This window comes from Oncorhynchus mykiss, chromosome 1 (genome assembly GCF_013265735.2).
Source record: "Oncorhynchus mykiss isolate Arlee chromosome 1, USDA_OmykA_1.1, whole genome shotgun sequence".
In the NCBI taxonomy this organism is placed as follows: Eukaryota; Metazoa; Chordata; class Actinopteri; order Salmoniformes; family Salmonidae; genus Oncorhynchus; species Oncorhynchus mykiss.
This window is the reverse complement of record NC_048565.1, coordinates 41,002,080-41,014,809: the sequence shown is the minus strand read 5'-3', so window position 1 is coordinate 41,014,809 and position 12,730 is coordinate 41,002,080. Positions and strand designations below refer to the sequence as shown.

At 40.8% G+C, this 12,730-nt stretch overlaps 2 protein-coding genes across 5 annotated transcripts in view; both read right to left on the bottom strand.

Moving 5' to 3' along the window:
• Positions 1-1,516, bottom strand: part of LOC110522805 (liprin-beta-1) — a 74,789-nt gene extending 73,273 nt beyond the window's left edge. For all 4 annotated transcript variants that reach the window (XM_021601252.2, XM_021601255.2, XM_021601257.2 and 1 more), the window contains exon 1: positions 1,258-1,516. The gene's annotated coding sequence lies outside the window, so the exon portion shown is untranslated. The remainder of the gene's footprint in view (positions 1-1,257) is intronic.
• A 181-nt stretch (positions 1,517-1,697) lies between these two features.
• Positions 1,698-5,133, bottom strand: si:ch211-245j22.3 (EF-hand domain-containing protein). Its single transcript, XM_021601270.2, has 5 exons — positions 5,028-5,133; positions 3,516-3,648; positions 2,966-3,115; positions 2,517-2,622; positions 1,698-2,285 (listed from the first exon to the last, which is right to left on the bottom strand). Exons 1-5 carry the CDS (start codon positions 5,096-5,098, stop codon positions 2,161-2,163), a joined length of 585 nt encoding a protein of 194 aa, XP_021456945.2. The 5' UTR covers positions 5,099-5,133; the 3' UTR covers positions 1,698-2,160.
• Positions 5,134-12,730: the final 7,597 nt, after the last annotated feature.

The following is a 12,730-nucleotide window of genomic DNA, read 5'->3' as shown; positions in this document are numbered from 1 at the left end:
GAATACGTTTTTTTTTTACAGAGTTCTGAAGTGTCTATGTTTCGCCACATGCATGCCTTGTTCAGTTGGTTGGAGGACTTACAGCTACTCTTTTAGGTAGCATGAATGACATTATTTTAACATTACGCAGCAGTTGTTCAAGTTTGGAATAAAAAAAATAGCATTCCAATTTGGCCCGCTCTAGAACAGGTCATACTCAAAATGCCTGATAAGAAGAGAACATACCAAGGACGCCATTGAACTGATTGATTTTACCATCGACTTCTATTTGCTATTGTGCAGTGTAGAGGAGAACAACCTCTGACATGAAGGGGTTCCCTGACTTTTGAACCAGGGTTTGACATCTGTGAAAAAAGACAGGAGGAGACCAGTGCTCTGAATATGGGGCAAACTAATCATTACCTCAATTTGCCCAACATCCGTGAGTGACAACAAAAATGTGTTGTCTTTGACTAGTTGGCTATTAGCTGCAGTAGACTCCTTTTGAGATGCATTCTCTACCCGAAAAGCCAATGCAGAAATATTAACTAATACATTAATTTTTAAATATATAACAGAATAGAACATGTCAATATCACAGTTGACTTGACTACTGTCTGGATTGGAGCAATGAGCAATCAACCAAAACAAACCACGAAAAGCATTAGTTACAGTTGAGATTGTGTCTAGGTCTATAAACTCTACCCTGTAAGGTTAGAGAAAACTATTTATCAAGCTGAATCTGGGTGAGAACATTCGTGGCAATCTGTAAAAACACTGCTGTCTGTGTTGCGAAATCGTTAACATGCTATTGATGAATGGCAGCAAGTGTTTGAAAGCATCTCAAAGCGATCTGTAGCTGTCTGTAGTGAAATGTTATAATACTTCAAACCTAACAAGAGCAATGTAGGGACAAGCCACGTTGCTGACTACATTGTATCTTAGGTTTTAATTATTAAAACTTTTCACTGGAACAAACTCCTTTGACGTAGGCTAAATGCATTCACTGGATCAAAATAAATGCTGTCTAAAGGCAAATACCTGTAGAAGCAATTACTCGAAATTGATTAAGACAAGTTCCCTTGCAAATAAATCAACGTGCAAAGATAATATTGAAACAATGCCATTATTAAAATGGCAAAGATTAGAACGAGACGGATAACAGTAACATTACAACGTCTGTCAACGTTGTTACCAACTTCTGCGTTGAATCACAGCAGACGCTACGCAATAAGACCGAGTTAGATGGATACAAAACTGCGTAAATGTCGCACTTACCTAAACTCTGCTTGACTCTTAGTTACAACTTGCAAATGTATATCAACCTACTGAAATAAAAACATAGAAATTCCTCTACTTTATCAACTGATCACGGTTTTCCCGCTACAATGCCTGCCCGCTGCGTTGCCTCTTCCCTACGCCATGTCAAAAATGGGAGTTGAGTGGAAAGTTGGAAAGTGGAAACGTCATTGAATGTACATCCCGCCCCGCTCCCGATTGGATTGGTTTGGGAAGAGTCATTTCTCTGGGATCTTTTCCGTGTTTGGGAGGTGCCTGCCAATCAACTTTGAAAAAGCAAGATGTTCTCATGTGGTCTGAAGGGGGCACAGAATTAGCCTAAGTGAAATTGTCTGTAAATGTATTTCATCGTTACTTTACAAATTTCTGTGTTTTATCGTCCTTCTTTCTGCTCATAAATATAAGGGATAACTAAGATGCCATTTCCCACACATTTTATTTGGCTTGTATTATGTCTCAGACACAGACACTGCTAAAATAAGTGTTGTTATACAAGAGGACAGAGTAAAACTACATAATGTGAAAGAAATGTCAGCTAGAAAACACTAATGAGCCTTTTTAAATAGTGTGAGGACAGAATAAAACGGCAAAAAAATCAAATAAATATGTATAGCTTACACAAAGTAAGAAAAACATCACATCTTAGACCTAATTAATAGAATGGCATTTTGTTCAGAAATGGTAGTAGGCTATAGAAATGCGCTCAAGACCTGTAACACCATGTGAACACTTTGATGTAGTTTTGGCTTTTGGAAACAGTTGAAGCATTACAAATATAGCTAGATTACATATATTGTCTCAGCCCAGTTCAGTTCATCAGCTGACATCCAAGGTAGAATGAAACGAAACTCTGGATCCACAGCACCTCTCTGTCTGTCCTTACTAAAGCAAGATGTGGCCCTTGGGGGGCCTCTCAACCTTCACAGTGTTGGGGTCACACTCCAGCATTTCCCTTATCCACTCATCATCCAGGGCCCCCTCGATGAACTCCTCCAGGCTGATGATGGCTGAATAGAATAGAATAATAAAAAATATGTTTACAGCCTTGTATTGGCTGCACACTCACAAGACTAAGATACAATCACAAGTCCCAGAACATAGAGTTCAAGGCAGGGCTGGATGATTACAGTAGAAGCAGAATAATGGCAGCAGTAGGTAACCAGCTGAGGATGCTAAAAGTTTTATAACCGTAAATTAGGATTATGTGTGTTTTGGAATGGTTTCTGTGCAGTCCTCACCATTGTTGTCTTTATCCAATCTTGCAAATATCCTGTTGGTGCACTCCTCAGCTGTAAGCGGGTTAGGCTTGGTGAGTGAGGCTGCCACGCTCATCTTGTACACAGCCTGTAAACAGAGACCATACACATTGTTGGGAAATTGGACATCTAGCGCCATCTAGTGAATAACAACAAGCACAGTTATGTCTGCTATGAATGCAGCTAGTGCAAGTGCCACTGCCAGTGCAATGCAGTGCCAGTAGGCTCCCACAGCAGCCACACAAATTCCAGTCATGAATTATCCTGAGAGGTAATCTGAATTTGAGCAAATATTTTTTGAGTAAAGGTAAAGAACAGTAACATTGTTCAATTTGCATCCTCCCACTGTGTCCTAGCATTGCACCTTCCAGTTGGAACCACAAAATGAAATATAATGTATTATGTTATATATCTATGGTCTAAGGACCTACCTGCATGATCTCCAGCATCTCCCTGCGTGATATGGCTCCATCTTTGTCTTTATCGTAGAGTTTAAAGGACCAGCGTAGTTTCTCCACTGGGGTACCTTCAATCAGCATACTGATGGCTTTCACATACTCCCGGAAGTCAACAACCCCATCCTGTGGATAACCACAGAACCTCAGTTTCACACACAGTGATAAGCATTCCAGTAAATCTTTACGCCTGTTCCCTATTCCACTTGTGCAATAACCAAATAATGTTTAATTCCACTACTATGCAATTACCAGGAAATGATTTGCAGTACATTTCTAACTTACTAGCAACATATTAATACAATGCTGTTATAGAATAGTTAGTGTGATACTACACAGGTACACAATGTAAATTATTTCCAGTATTTTGTAAAGAAATATGTCAATAGCAGTGCACCTATACAGAGCTGATATGCAGTCTGTTTTAAGGATGGCTAACACTTTTCAGATTTTCAGACGGGAAAGAATTAAAGATAAGAAACGTAAAAAGACGTAAAGATGAGAAAAGTTTGTTTTTGGTGCCTACCCCATTATTATCCAAGGTACGGAATATCTGCTCCGCATACTCAGCTGACTCATTGCCCACAGTACCCTTACAGAAGTGTCTCCGGAACTCATGCAGAGTGATCAGTCCACTAGGGCACTCATTCATAAATGTTCTATCACAAATAAACACAACCAAAGAAAGAACACAGACAAAAATGTTTTAAAATGAAAAGATTTTACTCCTCTTAATTATAAAAGTAGATCTCATCAATCAACAGTGTAAAATTATATAGACTCAGCTGTATCGTGAATAATGGATTTACATGTATTATTATTTATTTATTTAACTTGGCAAGTCAGTTCACAAATTATTATTTATAATGACGGCCTACACCGGCCAAACACCGGACGATGCTGGGACAATTGTGCGCCGTCCAATGGGACTCCCAATCACAGCCTGATGGGATGCAGACTGGATTCAAACCAGGTACTTTAGTGACGCCTCTTGCACTGAGATGCAGTGCCTTAGACAGCTAAGTCAAAAAAAACAGCTTCAACAGTGGAGTGGTTTAATATGGCTGAAAGCTTCTTTACATCCTGGCAGGTGAGTGTTAGGGTAATTAGGCTAAACTATCACTGATAACCCACTGGGCACAGACGTCAATTCAGCGTCTATTCCAGGTTGGTTCAAACTCATGTTATTGTAATGATGTGGAAACAACGTTGATTCAACCAGTGTGTGCCCAGTGGGAAGCCATTTCAGGAAACTTCTATTTAAGCCGTCCAGCAAAATATTGATGGAAAATTGCAAACAATTGTAGCTATTTGAGACTTTTAACAAGTGTACAATTTTACTTTTCACTGTCCTTTTCTGAAATGGACTTATAATTTTAAATACTTTTGTCAATGGATTTCTAAATCTACATGAGGTTCAATGTGTAATACAGTAGATTGCTTTTCTTGCCTTTAGTTGAATGGGCTTTGGTTTTTATGGTCACTTTTCTAAGTGGTTATCTATAAACGATGCGAACACTTCAATGGGGCAGAAGTCTGTGTGATGTTGTGATTCTGGATGACCCGATAGCTAGCAACAATGACAAGAAGCTGCCATGTGGAGAATCGTAGGTAGCTCGTGTTAGCTAGTTTTATGTTGTTGATACCATGTCTTGTTTTTAGCTGTTTTGACTGATTTCAAGTCTATGCTAATATGGCAAAACATTTGCTGGCTAGCTAAAAAACAACTGTACAATGTATTTGAGAGACAACAAGTGCTCACTGTGCACATTTATTTATGTTTTCAATAAACATTGAAGACAAAATATAGTTTACATGTTGTCAACAATCAAATCCAGCCCCGTCTGTGTTGCCCCACAGTTGAGCACGTATACATTTTTTTGCTAAACAACCAACCCATCTATAGTTGATTGCCATCATTCATGAACCAGACAAAATCAACATTTAACTTCAGAAGTCATTAAAATAACAATCAATTAAGATCTTTAAAAAACAAATTGATATTTTGAATGTAGATAAAATTAGATACAAGTCTTACCTTAACCACTCATAGAGCTCTGTGACATAGGTGGTTCCTCTCCTGCAGGGTAGAGAGGCAGCTCGTCCCATCCTCAACCGAATGGATCCTCCACAGTGCTGACTTTATATATACACCTGGGCCTGTATTCACAAAGCATCTTACAGTAGTAGTGCTGACCTAGGATCAGGTCCCTCCCATCTATGTCATTTTATTTGTCATGATTTGGAAGGCAAAACTAGTCCTAGATCAGCACTCCTACTCCGAGGTGCTTTATGAATACGGGACTATCCCAGCTTACCCTGGGCACACTTAATCACACTTACCAGTGCCCTATCATCACATTTGAGAAATTAGGGAAATGTAATCCCTCTAGTACGGAGGCAAAAAGGAGGAGTGGGAAGGAGTGAGGTTGAGATAAAAGTAATTACCCAAAAAGCAGCTGTAGTCATGAGTGACCTAGTTTTTAGCCTTACAGGGATGTTGACGAAGTAAGTCTATGGATTGAAAGAGTACATTTGTACAGACAGGAAACAACAACATTGATTTCATATGTAGTGTGCACATGTGCATGTGTACCAAAGGACAACTGTAGTAAAAGGAAAATAATGTTTATTAAAAACCTTTTTTACAAGACAGCTTGGAGAGATGCATTCCCTGCCACAAACCAGAACTGTTGAAGCAGCAATAATGCCTTGAACATTTAAGTGCCTCATAATAAGCCCACCAATAAAACAAACAAAACAGATATGTAAAAAAACAAAGGTGATTGTGAATCAAAACAAATGTGTTTATATAGCTCTTTGTACATCAGCTGATATCTCAAAGTGCTGTACAGAAACCCAGCCTAAAACCCCAAACAGCAAGCAATGCAGGTGTTGAAGCATGTTGGCTAGGAAAAACTCCCTAGAAAGGCCAAAACCTAGGAAGAAACCTAGAGAGGAACCAAGCTATGAGGGGTGGCCTGTCCTCTTCTGGCTGTGCCGGGTGCAGATTATAACAGAACATCGCCAAGATGTTCAAATGTTCATAAATGACCAGCATGGTCAAATAATAGGTCTGGGACAGGTAGCACGTCCGGTGAACAGGTCAGGATTCCATAGCCGCAGGCAGAACAGTTGAAACTGGAGTAGCAGCACGGCCAGGTGGACTGGGGACAGCAAGGAGTCATCATGCCAGGTAGTCCTGAGGCATGGTCCTAGGGCTCAGGTCCTCCAAGAGAGAGAAAGAAAGAGAGAGCATACTTAAATTCACACAGGACACTGGATAAGACAGGAGAAGTACTCCAGATATAACAAACTGACCCTAGCCCCCGACACAAACTACTGCAGCATAAATACTGGAGGCTGAGACAGGAGGGGTCAGGAGACACTGTGGCCCCATCCGATGATACCCCCGGACAGGGCCAAACAGGAAGGATATAACCCCACCCACTTTGCCAAAGCACAGCCCCCACACCACTAGAGGGATATCTTCAACCACCAACTTACCATCCTGAGACAAGGCCGAGTATAGCCCACAAAGATCTCCGCCACGACACAACCCAAGGGGGGGGCGCCAACCCAGACAGGAAGATCAAATCAGTGACTCAACCCACTCAAGTGATGCACCCCTCCTAGGGACGGCATGAAAGAGCACCAGTAAGCCAGTGACTCAGCCCCTGTAATAGGGTTAGAGGCAGAGAATCCCAGTGGAAAGAGGGGAACCGGCCAGGCAGAGACAGCAAGGGAGGTTCGTTGCTCCAGAACCTTTCCGTTCACCTTCACACTCCTGGGCCAGACTACACTCAATCATATGACCCACTGAAGAGATGAGTCTTCAGTAAGACTTAAGGGTTGAGATCGAGTCTGCGTCTTTCACATGGGTAGGCAGACCATTCCATAAAAATGGAGCTCTATAGGAGAAAGCCCTGCCTCCAGCTGTTTGCTTAGAAATTCTAGGGAAAATTAGGAGGCCTGCGTCTTGTGACTGTAGCGTATGTGTAGGTATGTACGGCAGGACCAAATCAGAGAGATGGGTAGGAGCAAGCCCATGCAATGCTTTGTAGGTTAGCAGTAAAACCTTGAAATCAGCCCTTGCCTTGACAGGAAGCCAGTGTAGGGAGGCTAGCACTGGAGTAATATGATCCAATTTTTTGGTTCTATCCAGGATTCTAGCAGCAGTATTTAGCACGAGCTGAAGTTTATTTAGTGCTTTATCCGGGTAGCCGGATATTACATTTTGAAGCTGTAGATGAATGTGTCACTGTGAATGTGTCACTAACTAGCCTCCCTTCCTAACAAATAGCGCTTCTCAGAGCCCACAGCTACTGTAAATGGCCTTGCTTAATACTTCTTAAGGATACACCCCATTTTTTTCAATTTTCGTCTAAAATGACATACCCAAATCTAACTGCCTGTAGCTCAGGACCTGAAGCAAGGATATGCATATTCTTGGTAACATTTGAAAGGAAACACTTTGAACTTTGTGGAAATGTGAAAGGAATGTAGGAGAATATAACAGAATAGATCTGGTAAAAGAAAAAAGAAAAAACATTTAGTATTTTTTTTGTACCATCATATTTGCAGTGCAAGAGAAAGTCCATAATGTATTATTCCAGCCCAAGTGCAATTTAGATTTTGTCCACTAGATGGCAGCAGTGTATGTGCAACGTTTTAGACTGATCCAATGAACCATTGCATTTCTGTTTAAAATGTTGTATCAAGACTGCCAAATTGTGCCCAATATGTTTATTAATAAGGTTTCATGTTCAAAATTTTGCACTGTCCTCAAACAATAGCATGGTATTATTTCACTGTAACAGCTACTGTAAATTGGACAGTGCAGTTAGATTAACAATAATTTAAGCTTTCAAACAATATCAGATATGTCTATGTACTGTGAAATGTTCTTGTTACTTACAACCTCACGCTATTCGCATTAGCCTACGTTATCTCACCCATCCCGTGGAAGGGATACTGATCCCAAAGAAGTTAATTAAGTGTGGCTAGACTAACAGGTTACCGGTGACACTTTATGTTTAATGGTTAGGCTTCTCATTCACACGCTTACACACACCTGTCTGTCTTAACCTGTTAGAGCTCTAGGGGCGCTATTTCATTTTTGGATAAAAAACGTTCCCGTTTTAAGCGCGATATTTTGTCACGAAAAGATGCTCGACTATGCATATTCTTGACAGTTTTGGAAAGAAAACACTCTGAAGTTTCAGAATCTGCAAAGATTTTGTCTGTAAGTGCCCCAGAACTCATTCTACAGGCAAAACCAAGATGATGCATCACCCAGGAATTAGCAGAATTTCTGAAGCTCTGTTTTCCATTCTCTCCTTATATGGCTGTGATTGCGCAACGAATGAGCCTACACTTTCTGTCGTTCGCCCAAGGTCTTAGCAGCATTGTGACGTATTTGTAGGCATATCATTGGAAGATTGACCATAAGAGACTACATTTTCCAAGTGTCCGCCTGGTGTCCTGCGTCGAATTCGGTGCGCAATTGCCAGCTGCTTCTACTTTACCATTTGATTCAGGGGAGAAAGCATGTGTCCAAGAACGATGTATCAATGAAGAGATATGTGAAAAACACCTTGATGATTGATTCTAAACAACGTTTGCCATGTTTTCAGTCGATATTATGGAGTTAATTTGGAAAAAAGTTCGCGTTTTGAGGACTGAATTTATGGATTTTTTTTGGTAGCCAAATGTGATGTATAAAACGGAGCTATTTCTAATACACAAGGAATCTTTTTGGAAAAACTGAGCATCTGCTATCTAACTGAGAGTATCCTCATTGAAAACATCAGAAGTTCTTCAAAGGTAAATGATTTTATTTGAAGGCTTTTATGTTTTTGTTAATGTTGCGTGCTGGATGCTAACGCTAATGCTAACGCTAAATGCTAACGCGAAATGCTAACGCTAGCTAGCTACTTTTACACAAATGATTGTTTTCCTATGGTTGAGAAGCATATTTTGAAAATCTGAGATGACAGTGTTGTTTACAAAAGGCTAAGCTTGAGAGATGGCATATTTATTTCATTTCATTTGCGATTTTCATAAATAGTTAACGTTGTGTTATGCTAATGAGCTTGCTGATAGATTTACACAATCCTGGATACAGGGGTTTTTTCATAGCTAAACGTGACGCAGAAAACGGAGCGATTTGTCCTAAACAAATAATCTTTCAGGAAAAACTGAACATTTGCTATCTGAGAGTCTCCTCATTGAAAACATCTGAAGTTCTTCAAAGGTAAATGATTTTATTTGAATGCTTTTCTGTTTTTTTGTGTAAATGTTGCCAGCTGAATGCTAATGCTAAATGCTACGTTAGCCATCAATACTGTTACACAAATGCTTGTTTTGCAATGGTTGAGAAGCATATTTTGAAAATCTGAGATGACAGTGTTGTTAACAAAAGGCTAAGCTTGAGAGCTAGCATATTTATTTCATTTCATTTGCGATTTTCATGAATAGTTAACGTTGCGTTATGGTAATGAGCTTGAGTCTGTATTCACGATCCCGGATCCGGGATGGGGAGATCAGAAAGGTTAAAGGCAAAAAACACCTGAGTCATTAACCCCCCAAAAGTTGAAAAACAAACTACTAAAAGGATATGAAATCTACATACAATGTGATAGCTGAGCAGGACAGAAAAGGAAAGAAAAAATGACTAAATCTAAAAATCTACCCTGGATAAGAGTTGATGTTTTAATCTGGGACAGGAGCAATGGAGGTTGACTCGAACCAAAGCACAGAACAGTATTTCACTTCCACTCAATGCCACCACACAACAACAATAAGGTGGGCTTTAGGCCTACTGTACAAACTCACACTTTAACAGTCTCAATTCAGGGCATTCACAAAAAATAGTACAATTAATTTAGTAAAAAACAAATCTTTAAATCTAAAACAGATATAATCAGATGTTTGTCTTTCTTAGGACCAGCCTGTATTTATGGCACATGTTTTCACACCTCACGGTTTGTTTGCTTGTTGAGAATGAGCTGTGTTGAATAAGGCTCTACCATGGCTCTACTGTCCGTGCCATAATCTTTGATCATACTCGTGATTGGCCGGATTTGACATGCAAGTGGCAACCAATCGTGTGACATCCACGCTTGATCCCATGATTCAATAAACAGTTGATAGGGAAAATGCCCTTCTATTCAATGTGTTGAGAAGTGAGGTGGGATTTACGGTTTGTGAGTTTACGTAGTATACGTCTCAGGAAGTGGATGGCGACAAATTCTTTCCTTTTAAACTCGGAGATGCTAGTTCTAGATCCCAAGAAACAAAGAAATCTGCTGTTGGATTTGACAAGTAATCTTGATGGTTGTACATTCGTGTCAAATAAAACTGAAGGACCCCCTCATGACTCTGGACCCTGATCTCTTCTGATTGCAAAAATCTGAAACTTCTGGTCAAAAAATTATGCAGAAAAGTTCATCCATGCTTTTGTTACTTCTAGAATAGACTACTGCAATGCCCTACTTTCCGGCTACCTGGATAAAGCACTAAATAAACTTCAGTTAGTGCTAAACATGTCTGCTAGAAATTTGACTAGAACCAAAAAATGTGATCATATTACTCCAGTGCTAGCCTCTGGCTGGCTTCCTGTTAAGACTGGGGCTGATTTCAATGTTTTACTGCTAACCTAGAAAGCAATACATGGACTTGCTCCTACATATCTCTACGATTTGGTCCTGCCGTACATACCTACACATACGCTACAGTCTCAAGACGCAAGCCTCCTTATTGTCCCTAGAATTTCTAAGCAAACATATGTACATGGGCAGGGCTTTGCCTATCTGTGTGAGAGATGCAGGCTCGGTCTTGACCTTTCAGTCTTTACTGAATACTCATCTCTTCAGTAGGTCCTATGATTAAGCGTAGTCTGGCCCAGGGGTGCGAAAGTGAATGGCAAGCCTCTTACCGTATTATGGGGGCTGAGTCACTGGCTTACTAGTGCTCTTCCATGTCATCCCTAGGAGGGGTGCGTCACTGGTGGATTGAGTGGATTGAGTCACTGACGTGATCTACACCTGCATTGCTTGCTGTTTGGGATTTTAGGTTGGGTTTCTGTATAGTACTTTGTGACATTGGCTGATGTAAAAAGGGATTTACAAATATATTTGATTGATTGATCGATCTTCCTGTCCGGTTTTGCGCCCGCTGGATTAGAAAAACAGACAAATGGCTGGTCTAAAAACTGATTGTCCTTGGTCCTACCCATATACGTGTGTAAAGCACGCACCGGACACAGGACATGCAATCTCCGTTGTTCACTGGAAGCAAGTGGAGGAGGTGAGAAAGGGAACAGCTCGAAAGCCAGGGACCTGTAAGAAATAGGCATAACCTTGGGAGCAAAAGCTGCATTAGGACATAACATCGATTTGGCGTCACCAGGCGAAAATTCCCTAACAGGAAGGTGTACTGACAGCGCATGGAGATCCCCAACAGGCTTGGCCGACGCCAAGGCCATGAGCAGGGCAGTCTTGTAGGAATGGAGTTTCAGTTCCACAGACTCCAATGGTTCAAACAGAGGCTCACACAGAGCGTCAACGACCAAATAAGGTCCCAGGTCAGTGCTATAGGCTTAGACACTGGTCTGAGCCGATACACGCCTTTCAGGAAGCGTACCATCACAGGATGAGATGCTGGGATAGAACCGTCAGTCTTTACATGTCACGCTGAGATAGCTGCCATATAAACCTTCAATTTGGAAAAAGAAAGGCCATGCTCAAGATTTCCCTGCAAGAACATCAAAATGTCCACCAAAGAGCTTTGAAAAGAAGGAACCTGGCACCAACGCCCGAACGCGTGCCACCTACAGTATATGTATACAACCCTCTCGTAGAGAACACGCTCGCCGACTATATAGTCATAATTACGTGGAAGGGTAAACCCCTAGCCGTCAAATTAAACTTTTCAGGGGCCAAACGGTCATGGGTTCCAAACTCAAAATCACACATACCTCAGGCATTTCTGAGGTTTGTTACTGCTTTGAATTGTTACAGTGGCTACAATGCCAAACGGAAACTATTTCAGGAATGTAAAACTGGCATACCCCTTTTGTAGGCCTGCGGATCAATTTCCCCAAATAAATGTATTTATAAAAAATAAAAAATTGGAACTCAGTTGGCGTTTCAACTTACTGTTGAGAGTTAGAACAGTAAGGTGCAATTCTGAAATGTAGGTGTGCATCACACTTGTTATGTTAGTTACTGACAGTCACTCAATTAGCCCATGTCAGCTACATTGTGTTAGAATGGTAAGTTAGTCTAACCAGCTATCTAAATTTGTAGTAATCATGGTCAAATTACCGGGGGCTTCCAATGATTCAGATATCATATCAAAAAGTGCCAATGTTTCTCTCCACCCTATGACAAAATGAATAGAATTACATGAAATGAGTTATAACATTGCCAACTTCTCTCTCTGTCCCATGGCAAAATGTGTAAAATTGCAGCAAACTTGCTTTAAAACGGCAACATTTTCTCTACACTCCATGGAATGTGTAGAATTGCAGGAAATTATCTATAAAACTTCAATTTTTTTCTCTCCACTGTCAAGCTAAAATGTTTTGCTCAGGGTGGTGGGGCCCCCCAACAAATGTTCAGTGGCTGCATGTGTGGTTGTGGGTGTGGATGTGGGGACCCGCGAGCCACTGCGGCCCCTCATGATGACTGAAAAGATTTGGCATGGTTCCTCAGATCCTCAAAAGGTTCTACAGCA

Bases quoted from the DNA above. Each gene is read 5' to 3' on its own strand.
- si:ch211-245j22.3 (XM_021601270.2), bottom strand. From the start codon at position 5,098: ATGGGACGAGCTGCCTCTCTACCCTGCAGGAGAGGAACCACCTATGTC. The intron at 3,116-3,515 runs GTAGGCACCAAA...GGTTATCCACAG, and splicing joins GTACCTTGGATAATAATGGG to GATGGGGTTGTTGACTTCCG. The intron at 2,623-2,965 runs GTAGGTCCTTAG...CTCTGTTTACAG, and splicing joins AGATGCTGGAGATCATGCAG to GCTGTGTACAAGATGAGCGT.